General features: G+C 48.4%; 1 protein-coding gene across 5 annotated transcripts in view; it reads right to left on the bottom strand.

The window, feature by feature from the left end:
* The window catches only part of DHX37 (DEAH-box helicase 37), a 31,123-nt gene extending 15,297 nt beyond the window's left edge, over positions 1–15,826 (bottom strand). For all 5 annotated transcript variants that reach the window (XR_006341079.1, XM_043902088.1, XM_043902087.1 and 2 more), the window contains exons 1-8: positions 15,612–15,826; positions 12,408–12,577; positions 9,366–9,478; positions 7,556–7,898; positions 4,507–4,655; positions 3,583–3,675; positions 2,306–2,402; positions 1,318–1,431 (exon numbers count right to left, since the gene is read on the bottom strand). Coding sequence is in view for 4 of the 5 variants with exons in the window: in XM_043902088.1 (XP_043758023.1) it covers positions 1,318–1,431; positions 2,306–2,402; positions 3,583–3,675; positions 4,507–4,655; positions 7,556–7,898; positions 9,366–9,478; positions 12,408–12,577; positions 15,612–15,717 (1,185 nt within the window). In the remaining variant the exon portion in view is untranslated. The remainder of the gene's footprint in view (positions 1–1,317; positions 1,432–2,305; positions 2,403–3,582; positions 3,676–4,506; positions 4,656–7,555; positions 7,899–9,365; positions 9,479–12,407; positions 12,578–15,611) is intronic.
* Between the last annotated feature and the right edge of the window lie 2,435 nt (positions 15,827–18,261).

Raw genomic sequence — 18,261 nt, forward strand, 5'->3', positions numbered from 1 at the left:
CACACATATAGTGTGATTTCATTTATGTGAAATATATGGAATAGATAAATCCATAGAGACAGGAAATAGACTGGATACCTTGAGATGGGAGAGTGAGGGAGGACTATGGAGATAGCTAAAAGGTTTCTTTTCAGGGTGATGAAAATATTTTAAAGTTGACTGTAGTGATGGCATATAACTCTGAATATGCTAAAACCCACTGAACTGCACACTTTAAATGCATCAATTACATAAAGTTAACAAAAAAACCCCAAAATAAAACCTGACACAAGCCCTACATCTGCCCCAGGGCCTTTGCACCTGCTTTTCTTGACATTCAGAATCTCCTCCTCTTAGCAGCTGCTTCTCACTCCTTCCCTTCCTCCAACCCCCCACTCAAAGGCCACCCTCTCTGAGTCTCATCATACTACCAACCCTCTACCTTCTGCCTGATTTTGCTCCCTCTTTCTGGTTTTGTCCACCAGGAATTCACAGGCTTCTGAGTTGCTTACTGCCAGCTGCCTTCACTAAAATGGAAACCCCATGAGGGCAGGAAACTCTGTCTTGTTCACTGAGATCTGATCGATGCCTGGCACACAGCCCACACAGAACTGATGTCTGATGACAAAGATTCTGCACTTCTAAGAACTGGGTGTGGTGAAACATCAACCTCTCAGCGGGACTGGCGGGAACTGTTCCATGGCACCCCATCCTAGCACAGCATCCCTTTGACGACCATCCCTGCCCGATCGAGGGAGGGGGGAGATGGAAGAAAATGTTGACCGCAGGCCGGGCACAGGGTGTCTCACAGGACATGGAGCATAAAGGCTTGGTGGGTGGCCCCATCAGTTCTGTGGATTTCAAAGACCTGGCTGGTGTCTTAAAGCCAGATGCAGTGGGGTCTGGCTAAGTGCATGTGTGCTCAATCATGTCCAGCTCTTTGTAGCCCCATGGACTATAGCCCGCCAGGCTCCTCTGCCCATTGAATACTGGAGTGGGTTGCCATTTCCTTCTCCAAAGGATCGTTCCGACCCAGGGATCAAACCTCAATCTCCTGCATTGGCAAGTGGGTTCTTTACCACTCAGCCACCTGGGAAGCCCACAGTGCAGCCTGGCCCGCCATGAACTCCTTGCTTGAGCCTCTTGCTCTGACAGAGGGAAAGGTAACAGATGATGAGGAGGCTGAACCTAGGATTGGAATCTGTTTACACCAAGACCCAGAGCCCTGGCTCCTGGCCTGGAGGATGCTGTTCTAGGAGACCCTCTCACAGCAGCAGTCCGGGTGTGGATGGGCGTGGGCTGAGTGGGCCTCGGGGTTCCCCGGCACCTCCTGCCTACCTTCTCTCGGAGACACACGATGCGGGACAGGAGGCCGATGAGGATGTCCGTGTACACGCTCCTCTCGTGGGCCTCGTCAATGATCACCACCTTGTACTTCAGCAGCAGGAAGTCCTAGGGAGGAGGTCCAGGGATGAGGATGGCCGCCTGGGCCGGAGCACCCCAAGACGAGTGTGCACCCCAAAGCACCCATTCAATGAACTGCTTTGGTAGCTGGCACGGATCCAAGAGCACTTGGCCTGCAGGGCGTCATGGCCTACGACCCCAGGCCTATTTCTTCATCTGTAAAATGGGACAAGAGGACCCATCTCAAGAGGTTATGGAGAAGTTTTGATGACAATTACTGCTTGTAAAGCAGACAGCACAGAGCCTGGGGCCTGGCAGAGAAACTGCTAGAGAAAAGGCAGCTGTGATCTATTACAGCCGAGCTATCAATGCGGATGGTGGGGAGGCAGGCAGGAAAAGAGACCAGGGGATGTTGGGTGGGGACCAGGGGAAACAGGGCAGCACGGGCCATACAGACAGGGGCCATCAGACCCCAAACCACACAGCCGCCTTCACAGTGATCTTGACTGGCCTCGAGGCAGAGGCAGGAAGTCACCTCTGTCCTCCCCAGGGACCCCTGCCCAGGGGGACATCATACAGCCAGTGGGTAGCAGTGTGCTTCTGGCTAATGCATAAAGTCTGTGAACCAAACTGCAATAAACATATAAGCTCACATGTAATGAACACCTATTAGGTGTTCTGCTAAAGTGCTTTCATGCTGCATATGATTTAAAGCAATTAGGAGGAAGGTATCAGCTTGCAGATCAAGAAACCAAGGCCCAGAGAGATTAAGCAACTTATTCAAGGTCACACAGCAACATGACGGTAAATGCAGTGCTTTGCCAAACTTTGCCACACTGGCTGTTCACACCCTGGGTGACATCCTAGCTTCCCACCCTTACGCTCACCAGCCTTGCTCTGTGACATGAGAAAAGCAACCAACCTTCTGGATTTCCTTGAGCAAGACACCATCAGTCATGAACTTGATTCTGGTCTCTTCGGTCACATTTCCTTCATATCGGATCTGGTAGGAGACTACCCTGCAGGCACAAGCTACGGATCAGTCCCCTAGAGCTGCGGCTACTTGGGGTTGTAGCCACTCCAAAGAGACCAGCAGAGTAGGCCTGGACCTGCTAGGCAGGTGGCTAAAGGCAGTGCCCACCAGCTCCCCTACCAAGGCCCAGACACTGGGCCACTCTGCCTCCCTCTCTAGAACCCTGGCCTCCAGGGTGAGGGGAGGGGAGCTCACAGACAAGTGCAGGGCATGTTAATCAAACATGCACACAGACCTTGGCTGGAGTCCAGTGTAAACAATCAACTCTAAAAACTTCTTAGGAGGCAATCCAGGAAATGGGAACATGGAAGGAGCACACTCAGGAGTTAGGACACACTTTTTAGTGATGGTGACGGTACTGCAATTATGTTTATAGTTGTCTGTAAAAAAAAAAAAGTTACAGGGAATTCCCTGGTGGTCCTAGGGCTTCCCTGTGTGGCTCAGACGGTAAAGAGTCCACCTGCAATGCAGGAGACCCGGGTTCAGTCCCTGGGTTGGGAAGATCCCCTGGAGGAGTGCATGGCAACCCACTCCAGTATTCTTGCCTGGAGAATCCCCATAGACAGAGGAGACTGGAGGGCTACAGTCTATGGGGTTGCAAAAAGTCAGACACGACTGAGCAACTAGGTACCCTGGTGGTCCAGTGTTTAGGACTCCTAGTTTCCACTGCAGGGGCCCAGGTTCAGTCCTCAGCTGGGAAACTAAGATCCCCAAGCTACGAGGGGCAGCCAAAAACAAACAAAAATCCCCAAAACAGAGTCTTGATCTTTCAGACCTACACGATGAAATATTGAGGCTGAGATGATGAGACATCTGAAACTTGCTCCCCAAGAACTGAGGGAGAGCATGGCGCACATGAAACAGAACTGGTCATGAGGTGACGATTCCTGAAACCGGGTCTCGGGTACGTGGGGGCTCGTTATACTGGTCTTTCCACTTTTGCATGTGGTTGGAAATTTAACACTAACAAGTTAAATAGAGAGGATGAAAGAAAGTGGGGGCAGCTTTGTGTATACTATAAATTTCAAGATATGCAATGAAATGGCATAGGAAAGATATAGCAATCTGTGAACAGCCTCCAGGGTGAACGAGGGCGTGTGTCACGGCTCAGCTCGGTGGGTCCGGACGGCCACCCTCAACCCTCCCCCATGAAGCAGAGCACTCACCGTGGCGACAGATTCATCTCCTTGGCTACTCGCTGGGACATGGCCACGGCGGCCACTCGGCGGGGCTCCGTGACGCCGATGATGCTATTGTCGCTGTGAGAGGGAGAACACAGGGCTGACTTTCAGGCAGGAAGGAGCTGACCCAGCAGGCCTGAGGCTGCTGTCCCTACGAATGCCCCTGGCTGGTGTCTGGGACCCTGGGTTTCAGGGGGGCTCCCACCTCTCCCTGATGGACAAGAGGGGTTCCCTGGGCCTGGACTGTCTGTACAAACTACACGATTCATGCTGACAACTGCTTTCCTTCAGGGAGTCTAGAATTTGGCAGGTACCAGGCAGAGAGTGCCCATGTGATCAACTCCCAACGAAGAACCCTGGGCACCGAGTCTCTACGGGCATCCTGGTAGAGGACACTCATACGTGTTGTCACAAGTCATCACTGGGGGATGAAGCATGTCCTGTGTGACCTCCCAGGAGAGGGCTCTGGAAGCCTGCGCCTGGTTCCCCCAGACTTCACTCCATGTGCCTTCCCCCTTTGCTGATGGGAACTTTGTGTCCTTCACTGTAGGACCTGGGGGTCTTCCAAGAAAACGGCTGAACTTGGGGGCAGTCTTGGGGACCTCAACATACACAGGTCAAAAGGGCTAACAGGAGATGACACACCGCCGCTCCCACTAGGAACTGACCTAAGTGTTTTACACAAACCCAGTCATTTCATCTACATAACAACCCTGTGAAGTAGGTGGCAATGCTGAGCCCCCATCTCACAGCTGAGGCCCAGAGAGGTTAAGGAAATTGCCCCAAGTCACACACCATGTCAACCACAGAACTGGAATTAGATCTCCAGGAGCCCGTGCTCCTAACAACTTCGGGGAAGTCTCACTGTCACCTGAGAGACCTGCGGCGGACCCTGTGGCCAGCCCCCACCTGCTGTAGCCTGCTTCGTAGAGAAACTGCGGCACCTGGGTGGTCTTCCCGCTGCCGGTCTCACCACATACGATGACGATAGGGTGCTCAGCCACTGCCTCCATGATCACTTGTTCTTCAGAGAGAATCGGGAGCTTCAGCCGCTCTTCCTGGTGAGAAAGAGGAAGTCAGAACCCAGGGAATGGGGGGTAGAGGGGGGTTGCAGCCGCTGCAGAAGGGCCGACGGGATGAGGGGTCTTTGCTCAAAGCAAGACTATACAGGTGATGTGGTTCCTACAAAGGCAGCGGCTGGCACCCAGTCAAAGGGCAACAGGTGGGCCCCCCTGGAGGATGGAAGCCTTGATGGCTGGGGAGGGGGCCAGAGACACGGGTTGGGTCCTTTGGAATGTCACATCTAGCATCCAAAGGGTCAGCTTGGTGCAGAGAAGCCCCTGGGCGGCACAAGAATCCTCCGCTCCTGCTGGGGGGAGTTCACACTTATGGAAGAGTCAATTAAGCAAACAACCAGGTGCTAATTTTACCAAAGTTCAGGATGTGAGACACAGCATCACATCCTAGGTGTGATCCTGCTAGGTACTCACATGAGTGTATGTACATGCACACACACATACATGCACACACAAGTATTACATAGTGAGGGAGGAGTTTTGTGAACCCCTGCTTGCTCTGATTATGTGTGAAGCATGTCTAATTTTAAAAATTCTGTTCTCTACTTATATTCTATTGGTTAAAGAAAGAAGCGCTGGCTATCTCATGACCTCATGACGGCTGTGACCTCCAGTTTGCAAACCCTGTCCCCCAAAGTTTTGCACCTGTGATGACAAGAAAAGGACAAGAAAATGTCCCATCAGCAGAGAAGATGGGAGCAAAAAGCTAGAACATCTCAAATGTCCAGCCAGAGATGACTACTTAAACCATGCTCTATTCAAGCAGAGGAATACTCTACAGCAGTTTCAAAACCAAAACCAAACCAAATGGACCTCAGTGACATACATCTTCACAGATAAGTAAATCCAAGGAACATAACGCTGATTAACAAAAAAGCAAAGTGCAGGAAAACATATGTGACACAAGGCCACTTATAAAAACAGACAAACCTAGGCTCAGGAATATGCTTATGGAAAAACCACAGAGAAAGGCCAAGGGAGGAACCTGGGGGACACGAGGGATGCTGGATGGTGGTGAGCCTGCGTCGCTGAATCAGTGTGTGGAGCAGAATCCCACACGCCTCACTTTGCCAGTGGATAGCATCAGGCTCTGAGATCACCTACAAGGAAACCTTTGTGGCGTGAAGCTAGTGGCACTTCAAGGTCTGTTAGAGCAGTGAGCTCACCCTAATTCTTTATATGTGTCGAGGGAATTTGTAATTTCCCTGTTCTGTCTCATCACAACAAAAATTTGAAGCCCTTGGACGGACCAGTGTTATAGCTCAGTTTTATTCAGAAAGTAAAGAAAAATACATCCTCACGGTGTGAGGGCAGGCCGACCTAAAAGATGAGAAAAGAGAGGCCCCTGGCCCAATTTTGGCTCTTCTTTTTATATGTTTTTTCTCCTCCCCCTGGGCCTGCCCTATGTAAACTGGGCTAGCCATGAGTGCTGTTTGTTTCACCTGAGGTCTTCACTCCGGTTCTCGAACCTTCCTTTGTTCTATTTTCATGGGCTTTCCCCTTCCTTGTCTTTTTGCCACCGCCATTCTGGACTCCTTTTTCCTATTCTAACTACCTAACATGTATAAGCACACAAATGTACCTGTGACCAGAATTGCAATCTCATTAAACGTGTATATTAAGTCGCTTCAGTTGTGTCTGACTCTTTGCGACCCTGTGGACTGTAGCCCACCAGGCTCCTCTGTCCAGGGATTCTCCAGGCAAGAGTACTGGAGTGGGTTGCTGTGCCCTCCTCCAGGGGATCTCTCCGGTCCAGGGATCGAACCTGCATCTTTTACGTCTCCTGCATTGGCAGGTGGGTTCTTTACCACTAGCACCACCTGGGAAGCCCACTCAGTAAACTACTACTTTTCATAAGGAACAGTGACTAATATTTTCTATTCTTTTCCATTAAAAAAAAAAAAAAAAAAAAAAGCTGGCGGCATCCCACATGTTTCCACAATCCAATCTGTGGTTTGAAATTGCTGCTCTGAGACCCATGAGCCCTCTGCCTCAGGGCCTTTGCTCACGCAGTTCTCAGTATGGGACAGGTCCCCTGTTTTCAGCTGGTCACTGAGCTCTTAGCCCAGAAGACACTTGCCCTGATGAGCCTATGTCCTCCCGCACTGCCCCTCATGGTACCTGATCTTCCCTTCCGTGGCTCTTGTCCCTCCCCTTGTGTGACACTGTGTTGTCCATCTTGGTCTTGTCCGCTGGACTGAAAGCTCCAGAGGCTGCAGACCGCCCTACTTCCTGGGCTGGCAGGTAGATGGAGTAACCACCATCTACAACGGGTCAAACCCTGAGGCATCACCAACCTCAAAGCAGTCTCATTAAATGACTTATTCTTAATTGGAACAACGCACTAATATTTTCTATTCTATATTTCCATGGGCCTCGAGCTTCATGTCCCTTAATCTTGTTGTCGTGACAACCCAGTAAGACACTCACTTTACCAGACAAGGAAACCAAGTGCAGAGAAGTGGAACCCCTGTGAGTAGACAGTTACCCCCATTCCACAGATCAAAAAAGTGGGGCCCAGGAATGAGCTGGGAGGTGGAGGGACCAGCACTCCGTTCCAGGTCAACTGACTCCATAGCCTAAGCTCTTGTCCCGAGGAGTGGACACGGGCCAGGACCCATGGTCAGAGGCTGCAGGTGACAGCGACCAGAAGATGAGAAAGGCAGCTGACACCCATCTCAAGAGCCCCACCACGTGCCAGGTACTCATTCATCAGCCTGACAAGGCGGGTACAGCTATCCCCCTTTCCCAGATGTTGAAACCTAGACACAGAAGGAGACGCAACCTGCTCACATCCTGGGATGCCCTCTTGCTGCACCCTCAGCCCCTCACCGTACTGACCTGATCCCCTAAGCTCTCCATCAAACACCGGAGCGACCAACCTGCATTTCAGGGGAGCGGTTCACAGGGATGAAGACGGCAGGCTTCGATGCGGGCCTGGCCAGAGCAGAGATTGCTGTGGGAGTAGCTGCCGGAGGGGCAGGAGTCTTGGCTGGGCCGCTGGGCACTGGGCTCTGGCCTGTGGCCCCAGATGGAGCTGGTGGCAGGTGCACTGGGGCCGACCCTGCACTGGCCTCTGATCGATTGTCTGTTGGGGCCTCCTCGGGCTCAGAGTCCACTGAGGATTCAGACTCTTCTTCTGCCTCCTGGCGGCGGCGCTTCCGGTGGGCCCCACTGAGGCTGCTGATCTTCTCCGGACCCTGGGCTGCCATATCATCTGGTTTCCTGCCAGGAAGGCCAGAAATTAGACTCTAGGGTGGGCCAGCTGACCTGAGGCAGCTCTGGGTTGCTGAAGGCTCATCAGAGGCAGGACTCAGAGGCCACACCCCTTCCTGCTTCAGGGATTTGCACCTGCTGTCCATGGTCCCTGCAGGTAACTTCTCCCTCACTTGACTCAAAGGTCGCCTCTCAGGAAGACTTCCCCTGACTCTGCAGCCTTCATCACCTCTCCCACCCCCTCCATCCTCGTCACCCTGCTCTTTTCTACTGAGCAATTACAGCACTAGATGTGTATGTATTTGTCTAACTACTGCCCATCTCCCCATCACCAGGACGTAAGCTCCTTATGGGAAGAAACTTTATTTTTGTGCACTGCTCTATTCCTAGGGCCCAAAGGAGAGCCTGAGATGCACTTTGCATTCAATAAGCAGTCGTTAAATGTGCCCCAAGTCTTATGGGACGGTACTGGAAATGAACACAGGCCAAGTGTGGGACAGCAGCGAGCAGGGGCCTGAGCTGAGGGAATACATGGGCCCCACCTCAGGCCAGCTGCCCTGCGGGAATGCCAGCTGGCGTGACCACATCATCCAACAGGTCAATACTGGGGCATGAGGGGGAACCTGGGATTTTCATATGAAATCTCCTAATTCTTAAATATTGATTGTGGAAGTGTCTGTCTTCCCCAAATTCACAGCCACCCAGATATCAAAATATGATCTTATATGGAAACAGGGTTTTTGTAGACATCATTAAGATGACGTCAAACTGGATTGTGGTGGGCCCTAAATCCCGTGCCTGGTGTCCTAAGAAAACAGAGGCCCAGACCCAGACAGGAGAAGGGCATGGAAGACCCAGAGAGACACATGGAGGACACTACAATGACACAGAGACTGGGGTGACGTGGGCTTCAGAGCACCCAGGATTGCTGGCACCACCAGAAGCTAGAGAACAGAATGGAACAGGTTCTCCTGTCTCTGGCAGGAACCAACCCACTGACACCTTGACTTTGGACTTCTGGCCATCAGAGCCATGAGAATAAATTCCTCTTGTGTTAAGGTGCCTAGTTTGTGGTGCCTTGTTACCGAAGTTCTAGAAGACTCATACATGGACAAAAGATCCAAATGCCTACTGATGCTACATGAACCAGACAAAATGGGCTAAATAGAATTCTTGACCGCCTGATGGTAATTTCTAACCTACTCATCCCGGCACCAGCTGGAGGGACCTGAAATGCAAGGCTCGGTGCTTCAGGGAAACACCAGCATCCCTGGAGTAAGGAACTCTGCTGTCTTACGCAGTGTAGGATATTCAGCAGCATGTGAGGTCTCTACCCATTGGATGTATTTTAGCACATGGGTCATTGCAAATGTATTTTCTCATAACCCCAGAAGACCCCATAACTTCCAAGACATTTCCCTGCCCTGGGAATCCTGGCGGGAGGAACGGGCTTCAGAGAGGAACCTGGTGACTTACTCTTTGGTGTGGTACATGCGTTCCCCGGTGCCCAGCTTGGACGTGGTGTAGAAGAGTCTCATTTCAGCTTCTGAAACCTGGACTTCACTCAATTTCTGTAGCATCTCAGCTCGCTGGGGAAGGAAACGAGTGTGTTATGCATTTGGCATCATAAGCCTCTCTTTAGAAGGGAAGTTGAGACTCTAAATAAATTTACAGCATCCCTAACACCCACAGTCTTTTTTAAACCAAAGGCTGAACTTCAATTGCCTGGTTTCACAGTGTTCTTAACGTCGACAGACATGTGAGCTTGGGGTGGCTTCTCGTCCCCTTACAGACTCTGTGGTTGGAGAAACAAGGTTCTTTGCCCCATGGTGTGTCGTAAGAGATTATTGACTAGCCAGATGCCCATCAAAGGGAGATGGAATAAATAAAGTAGGGCCCATCTGTATAATGCAAGACTCCCTGGCAGTTAGTACAAGGGAGGAACAGTTCTTTGTGTGATGGGAAGTAGTCCCCACGCTATTTGGAATAAAGCAGTGAGGGGGGTGGGCCCAGTTGGTTCCCTTCCTCTGGGTGAGCAAGTCACGAGTATTTGTTTCACTATTCTTGAAATTATACAGATACTTTATATGTGCTCATATATGTATATATATGTACACACACATGTATATGTGCGTGCGCAAATTTCATAATCGAGAAAAGAAAAAACAACGTACAAAACAGCAAGCAAAGATGCTCGCAGGATTAAAAAACAGCACACACTCACAGGACAGTGAGTCCTCCCCTGGATGAAGAGCTCCAGGGACTAATGTCAGAGCTGCTAATGGCAGGCCTGTGTGTGTCCCCTGGTGGTCACAGCACCCTGTGTGGTCACCCTGTCAAAACGACTAAAGAGGGATGGGAGAGAGGTTCAAGAGGGAGGGGATATATGTAGACTTATAGCTGATTCATGTTGTTATACAGCAGAAACTAACATGGCATTGTAAAGCAATTATACTCCAATTTAAAAAGACTATTAGGAGGTAGTGTCCTGAAGCCTTTAGGTCAGGTTTCTCAGTCTCCACACTACTAGCATTTAGAATCAGGTAATTTTTTGATGTTCTGGGCGCTGCAGGCTATTTAAAAGCATCCCAGGCCTCTACCCCGCAAAATGCTACTAGCATCCTCCAAATCGTCACAACCCCAAAAGTCTCCAGACTTGGCCAAATGGTCTCAGTGGAGGCAAAACTGTCTCTGTTGAGCCACTGCCCCAGATCCAACTACCAATTTATAGGAAACTGGACAGTGGAAGAACACTTTTTAAATGACAGAGATAAAAAAAATTTAATCCAGACCATTGGAAAGTCTTTGAGGCAAACAAACCAATCTCTGCAACAAATGATAAGGGGGAAAGACAAGAGATGGGGTGGGGAGCAGCAATGAAATGGTGCAAGGTTTGACTATTTACTGGATATTTGATGGTATTTTGAAAAAAATCTGGATGTGCTAAAGGCACTGCAGTTATTGGAAATGGTCTTTATTTTAGAGATGCAAACTGAAATATTCACGGATACAATGCTACATAATGGGTTGAATGGTGGCCCTCCAAAAAGATACATCCATGTCCCAGTGCATGCTAAGTTGCTTCATTTGTGTCCTACCCTTTGCGATCCTATGGACTGAAGTCTGCTAGGCTCTTCTGTCCATGGAGATTCTCCAGGCAAGAATACTGGAGTGGGTTGCCATGCCCTGCTCCAGGGGATCTTCTGGTCTCTGAGATCACACCCAAGTCTCTTAAGTTTCCTGCACTTGGCAGGCGGGTTCTTTACCACTAGCGCCACCTGGGAAGCCTATGTCCCGGGGCAGGATCTTATTCAAGTTAAGGGTAATTAAGGATCTCAAGATGAGATACTGGATTAACCAGGTGAGTCCTAAATTCAGAGACAAGTGTCCTTATCAGAAATACACAGAGGAGAGACACAGGGAAGCAGCCCACGTGAAGATGTGGGCAGAGAATGGAGTGATGTGGCCACAAGCCAAGGAAACCTGGAGCCACCAGGATTTGGAAGAGGCCAGGCACTGCCCTCCCCTGGAACCTTCGGAAGGAGCGCAGCCCTGCCCACCCTTTGATTTCAGACATCTGGCTTCCAGATCATCAAGAGAACACATTTCCACAGTTTAAGACACCCAGTTGGTGGTCATTTGTCAGGACAGACACAGAAGCAGTACAGATTGAGGCTGCCTGGGCTCTGATCTACAGGGAAGGAAAGTGGCTGGCTGTGGAGATGATCGAGGTTGACAAAGGGCCTGACAACTGTTGGAGCTGATGACAGGTACACGGGACCTTGCAACACTAATGTCTCTACTTTTATTTATGTTAGAATTTCTCAATACAAAATTTTCTCCTTAAGAAAACATTAAGCAAAAAAGGCCAAAACTCTCTAGGATAAAGTTTAAAAAACAAACAAAATGAATGTGGGGTGGAGAATAAAGAGTGAGCACGTTGATCGACTTGACTCCTAGTTCAACAAACCTGGTCTCTATAAACCTGAACCGATTCCAGACTGACAGACACACCAGAAGCATGTCTTCCTTCAAAGGCTGGAAGGTTCTGATTTTGCATGTCCCACATGCGGCACTAGTTACATGTGGCTATTTGCATTTAAATTAATTAAAACCAAATCACATTAAAAATTCAATTCCTCTGGAACTTCCCTGGTGGTCCAGTGGCTGGACATGCTCCCAATGCAGGGGGCCTGGGTTTGATCCCTGGTCAGGGAACTAGATCCCACATGCTGCAACTAAAGATCGCGCATTCTGCAACTAAGACCAGGTGCAGTCAAATAAATATATTAAAAAAAAAAATCAATTTCTCAATCTGACTGGCCACATCTCATGTGCTCAACAGTCACACATGGCTGGTGACCAGTGTACTGTATGCTGCAGACAAAGAATTTGTCCTTCATTCCAGAAAGTTCCACCTGATGGTCCTATTGCAGAGATCATGTCAGGGGACACAGACCCCTTCTCTCCCCATCCCTCGCCAGTCTGGAGGGCTGAGTGCAGACAGAGCATGCATACCTGGCTCTTCTTCTCCTTCTGGTCTAAGATTCTCTGCAGCATCTTCCGTTCTTTCTTGGTCAGAGGCTTCTTCTCCTTCTTGGACAGGGGAGGGGCTTTGGTCTTTTTCTTCTTCTTCCCGGGAAGGACAAGAGCATTGCTTGCATCGACTCCTTTCAACGTGTCCTTATCTGAAAAGATACACTCGCCTGACCCACAGCCCTGGAGGCTGGACAGCGAGGATGCCTAGGGTCTCAAGATGCATCTTAATGCTGTTTTCCTCTGGGGTGGCCCTCCTGCCCTCTGTGCAAGCCATCCAAGCACCTGCACAGGAATGGGGATGTAGGCCCGCCGCCCCTTTACTACACTCTCCATCCAGTACCTGCCACAGGTCAGCCTCAGCCATGAGTCGGGGTACCTCCATACTTGTGTTTTGAGGAGACAGAAGGAGGTACAGCAAGGAGGGAATAAACTACACCAGTGTCTTCCTCCCAGTAGGGTCCTGCTTTCATAGAGTCTGTGAGGTCAAAACCACTTTTACAATAACTCTAAAAGATACTCTCTTCTGGGTGTACAGTGGACTAAGTTCTGAGCTTGTGTTATATCTATTTTTAAATGTCAGCATTTTTGGGAATTCCCTGGTGGTCCCAGTGGTTAAGACACCACGCTTTCACTGCAAGCGGTGCAAATCCATTCCTGGTTGAGGAACTAAAATCCTACGTCACAACTAAGCTCGTGTGCTGCAGCTGCTGAGTCCACGTGCCACAACAAGAGAAGCCCGTGCACTACAGTAAAGATCCAGGGAAGCCAAAAGTCAATCAAAAACAAAAAAGAAACCCCAAGCCCCCAAATCCCTGTTTTAATTTCTAATATGATAAATTTCCATAGACAGAACTCACACTAACAAAAGCACTTTGGAGTCTTCGATGTTTAAGAACGTTAAAAATGTCCTTAGAGGAAAAAATTTGGGAACCAATATGCCATAGGAAGAAAAAAGGGGAGGGGGATATGCTAAAAATAAGAAAGAGGGTAACTTTTGGATCAGTGATCAGAGAAGGCTCTTTGCAGAAGGCAAGCTGCTTTATAATCTTATAAGGTCCCTCTGGCCCCTAAAAGTCTCAAGGATAAATGGAGATGTCTTGTTCGAGGGTGAGAAACTTTTCTCAAATCTTTGGGTCTAAAAGACCTCTGGCTCCTCTGCGCTCACTTCACTGTCAGTCTATCTCACTTCCTGAGCTGTCACTGCTGCTACAACGAACGATGCCCATCACAGGTCAGGTCAGTAAAGACACAGCCTGTCTTTACTTTTCAAAGCATTCTCAGTTACAAATATATTCTCCCAAAATACCACCCCTATGAACAGGTATGTAACTGCTGGACCCATGTGACAGCTGAGAAAACTGAGGCACAGAGATGTCAGGTGAGTTACTTCAACTCCCAGCCAATCCCTGCAACTTCTGAGGAGGGAATTCAGACTCCAGATTCTCCCCTTGACAATCTTTCCCATAACTTCACTGCCTTCAGGGTCCAAGAGGAGAGTGTGGAAGAGGAGGCTGGTTAGTGGGTGAAGAGAAGTAGGCTTCCCCATTGGGCCCGGTTCTCCCTCCCTCCACCTCCAGAATCTAGGCCCACTCTTCCCTAATGCCTGAATCCGACTGAGCTTCAGGGATCCTATACAAGCAGCCGGATGAATTTAACTTTGGAGTGTGTTCAGTTTCAAGGGCCAGCAAGACAACTGAACTCATTCAATAACTTCATCCTCAACTCTCCTGTGAAACTGGACGCATCAAGGTCACTGATGGGCTCCCCGGTGTTACATCCAGGGGTCCTCCTCTCCCTCTCTGACCCCACAGCAACATGACACAAATGTTGGGTGGGTCTTCTTCATGGTCCCTGGACAACCACACTCCCAAGGGTCTCCCCTCACCTCACTGGGCTAAACTCACTGCTCAGTGAGAGATGGTCCAGTCTTCAGACTTAATAAATATCATCTATACACAGTGAGGACTCCAAACTGCTATCTCCCCTGGACTTGCCTCTTCTAAGCATCTGAGTCAACAGCTGCCTGACTATCCCTCTACTTGGATATCTAACAGGGCCTCCAAAACACTCATATCCAAATCCAAGCTCTTGGCCTCTTCCCAAGCTGGCCCCTCCCTGCCTTCTCCAGCTTCCAGCCACTGGACCCCACACCTGGGATTCATTCTTGACATCTCCTTTGTTCTTGTGCACAGTCAGCCAGCAAATCCTATTAGCTCCATCTTCCAAATATATCTTGAATTCAACTACCTCACACATCCTCGGCTGCTGCCTCCCCAGACCAAGCATCAACTCCTGCCCTACTGACTGTACTCAGCAGCCTCCTTTCCAATCACCCTGATTCTTGCCCTCTACTGCTTTTCCTCAACACAGCACCAGAGTGATGCTGTTAAAACCTAAGCCCATGCCTTGTTCCTCCTCTGCTCTAAACCCTGCAGGTCCACTGTTCTCACCATGACCCACCAGGTCCTACCCATCCTGCCCCCACTTAATATTTCATCTCCACTCAGCCATTCTGATGGCACTCAGGTCTTAAGGATTCAATGCTTTCTCAACGGGGCCTTCCCCGTCTACCTTACGAAACTCTGCAACCCACCAAACACCTCTTGTACTTTATCTGTTTAGTATGAATGTATGCAAAATATTCTATATATTCTGTGTTTTTCTTTACTTGTTTCTTCCCAAAAGCATATAAACTGCACGGAAGGGATTTTTCTCCCGCCTTAATCTCATCTTCTGTTACTCTCCTAGAATAGTGCCTAGCACATCATAGTCTTCCCTAACAAAACAGAGGAGTCTTAGCAAATGTCAAGCAGCCTGGAGCTAGACAGACAGACCTGGGCTGAAAAATACAAACTTAAAGGTCGCTGGTAGGGAGGTTATAATTGATGCCATCAAAATGAATGTAATTATCTTATTTTCTTGTCCAAATTCCCCACGTTGCTATACTACGACCATACTGGAAAGAAACTCCAGGTATTGTTCCAAACTCAGTTAAAACGAAAACTGTCACTATTCCCCGTTTCTTTGGATCATCTGAGGTGGGTGGCCTCTCTCCGGGAGCCTTCCGGAGTCGCAGAAGCAAGACATAGTCCCGGCGTCCTTCAGCCCCACTGGCCTGCCCTGGCCCCAAGGCCCTGGTTGGTCTCTCACCCGAAACCCAGCCCCTGTCCAGGGCCTTCTTACCCTCCAGTTCCAGCCGCACGGGGGGCGGCTCGGGAGGGCCTTTCGAGGTGCTGGGGGCCGCCTGCTGGCGCCCCTTGATGTTGTACCTCCGGCGCAGCTTCCCCATGGCGCCCGAACTCCTGTTCCTGCAGGTAGGATAGCAAGATCCGCGCACTTCTAAGCCCAACCCACGTGGGCCCCCACCAAGGTTCAGGACGGAAAACTTCCGGGCTACGCTATCGCGAGAGCTGGTACTAAAAGACCTCTTGGGGGCGGGGTTAGAGGCGGGGTCACCTTAAAAATCAAGGCCTGTGGGGGCGGAGCGAGGCGGGGCCAAGTTAGGGAGGGGCGGGGCCTGAGGTGCCACAGAGTCTTCTGTTTAAGCCCAGGGCTGTTCGCAGGAATATGGTTTGAGCCTCTAAATCTGAATTATCTACTAATATTAATTTGGGAGTGAGAGTGTTTTGTCGGCTTTAAAAATATAATCTACTCCTAACACAGTCTTCTTCCCTCTTTTTTTGGCTTATCTGTACTTTCTGATATTCTTACAAGCAACATTATTTGTGTAGTAAAAAAGGCATTAAATATTTTCATTACAAAGACAGAAAAAGTAAAAGAAGGCATCGATTAGACAACTTTGCATTTTCATGACCACATCACATTTTTTGCATTGCACTCGGAAATATTGTATTTTCTGAATTCTGTAATTATTTTGTGAATAGAACAGCTATATTGTGTCTTCACTAACTCAATATTCAAAAAACTAAGATCGTGGCATCCAATCCCATCACTTCATGGCAAATAGATGGGGAAACAATGGAAACAGTGACAGACTTTATTTTCTTGGGCTTCAAAATCACTGCAGATGATGACTGCAGTCATGAAATTAAAAGATGCTTGCTTCTTGGAAGAAAAGCAATGACCAGTCTAGGCAGCATATTAAAAAGTAGAGACATTACTTTGCTGACAGAAGTCCATATAGTCAAGGCTATGGTTTTTCCAATAGTCATGTATGGATGTGAGAGTTGGACCATAAAGAAAGCTGAGTGCCGGAAGGAGAAGACTCTTGAGAGTCCCTTGGACTGCAAGGAGATCAAATCAGTCAATTCTAAAGGAAATCAGTCCTGAATATTCATTGGAAGGACTGATGCTGAAGCTCAAGCTCCAATACTTTGACCACCTGATCCGAAGAACTGACTCATTGAAAAAGACCCTGATGCTGGGAAAGATTGAAGACAGGAGGAGAAGCGGACACCAGAGGATGAGATGGTTGGATGGAATCACTGACTCAATGGACATGAGTTTGAGGAAGCTTTGAGAGTTGGTGATGGACAGAGAGGCCTGGCGTGGTGCAGTCCATGGGGTCGTGAAGAGTTGGACATGACTGAGTGAACTGAATTGACTGTGTCTCCATTTTTTTCTATTAAAAGCATAAATGGTTAAGGGTAAGTAAATTATATCATCAAAAAAAAAGTGAAGGCGCTAGAAGTTATTTTAGAATTTTAGAGAGGATAAAGTTATATTCCAGAGTTAAAGTCATTGCTGCAGGAAAAGCATTTGAATAACCCAGAACAAGAGCTGGCTGCCAAGTAGGTAAGTAACAGTTGTCGAACGTGAGAATGAATGATAACTGTGATTAATCTGAACAAGCTCCCCTCTTCTTCAGAAAAGCAAAAACAAATCCCCACAAACACACAGGTGGAGCATGAGAGGATTTTGATAGCATACATATGAACATTCTTTTAATTAATTAAAAAAAGGATTTGGGGGAAAAGTTATAATGAGCAAATCACACTTGTGTTTTCATGGGTTTTATTGTTTAGGATAATAGCAGTCTATAGTTCTTTAAGTATGCTTATTTAAGTAAATAAAAAGTTATTATTAGGTTGGTAATAGTACATTCTATTTTCTTCTAAAATATTATATACCAAAGGATTACCTCCAGAAGATATAAAGAACATTCTATAAAGTAAAAGGAGAAAGGAAAATACACAACAGTGTGGATCTCATAAATATAATGAACAAAAGAAGCCAGCCACAAAAGATCATATTTTATGATCCAATTCACATAAGTTCAAAAACAGGCAAAAATGAATCCCCTAAATTTTGGAGGGGGCATAGTGAACAGGAGGGCAAAGGAAGCCTTTTGGCAAAACTGATAATGTTCCTTTTTTTGACCTGGGTGCTGGTCACCTTGTGTGTCGTTTAAATTCATAGAGAAGCACCTATGACTGAATATTTTTCTGCTTGTATGCCACTTAGTTGTGTCTGACTCTTCGAGACCCCATGGACTATAGCCCACTGGGCTCCTCTGTCCATGGGATTCTCCAGGCAAGAGTGCTGGAGTGGGTAGCCATTCCTTTCTCCAGGGGATCTTCCCAACCCAGGAATCGAACCCTAGTTCTGAATTGCGGGCAGATTCTTTACCACCTGAAACACTAGGGTGTCTTGTATACTGTACTTCTTAAAAGTTTACTTTAAATATTTTTTTTAAAAGATGATGATGAAATATACACCAGTGAATATATGAAAACCTCACCAGAAATCTAGAAATATGTAAGTTCAAAACAAGATTCAGAGACTTCCCTGCTGGTCCAGTGGCTAAGACTTCATACTTCCAGTGCAAAGGGACCTGGGTTTGATTCCTGGTCAGAGAACTAGATCTCACGTG

This window comes from Cervus elaphus, chromosome 5 (assembly GCF_910594005.1).
Source record: "Cervus elaphus chromosome 5, mCerEla1.1, whole genome shotgun sequence".
NCBI classification, from domain to species: Eukaryota; Metazoa; Chordata; class Mammalia; order Artiodactyla; family Cervidae; genus Cervus; species Cervus elaphus.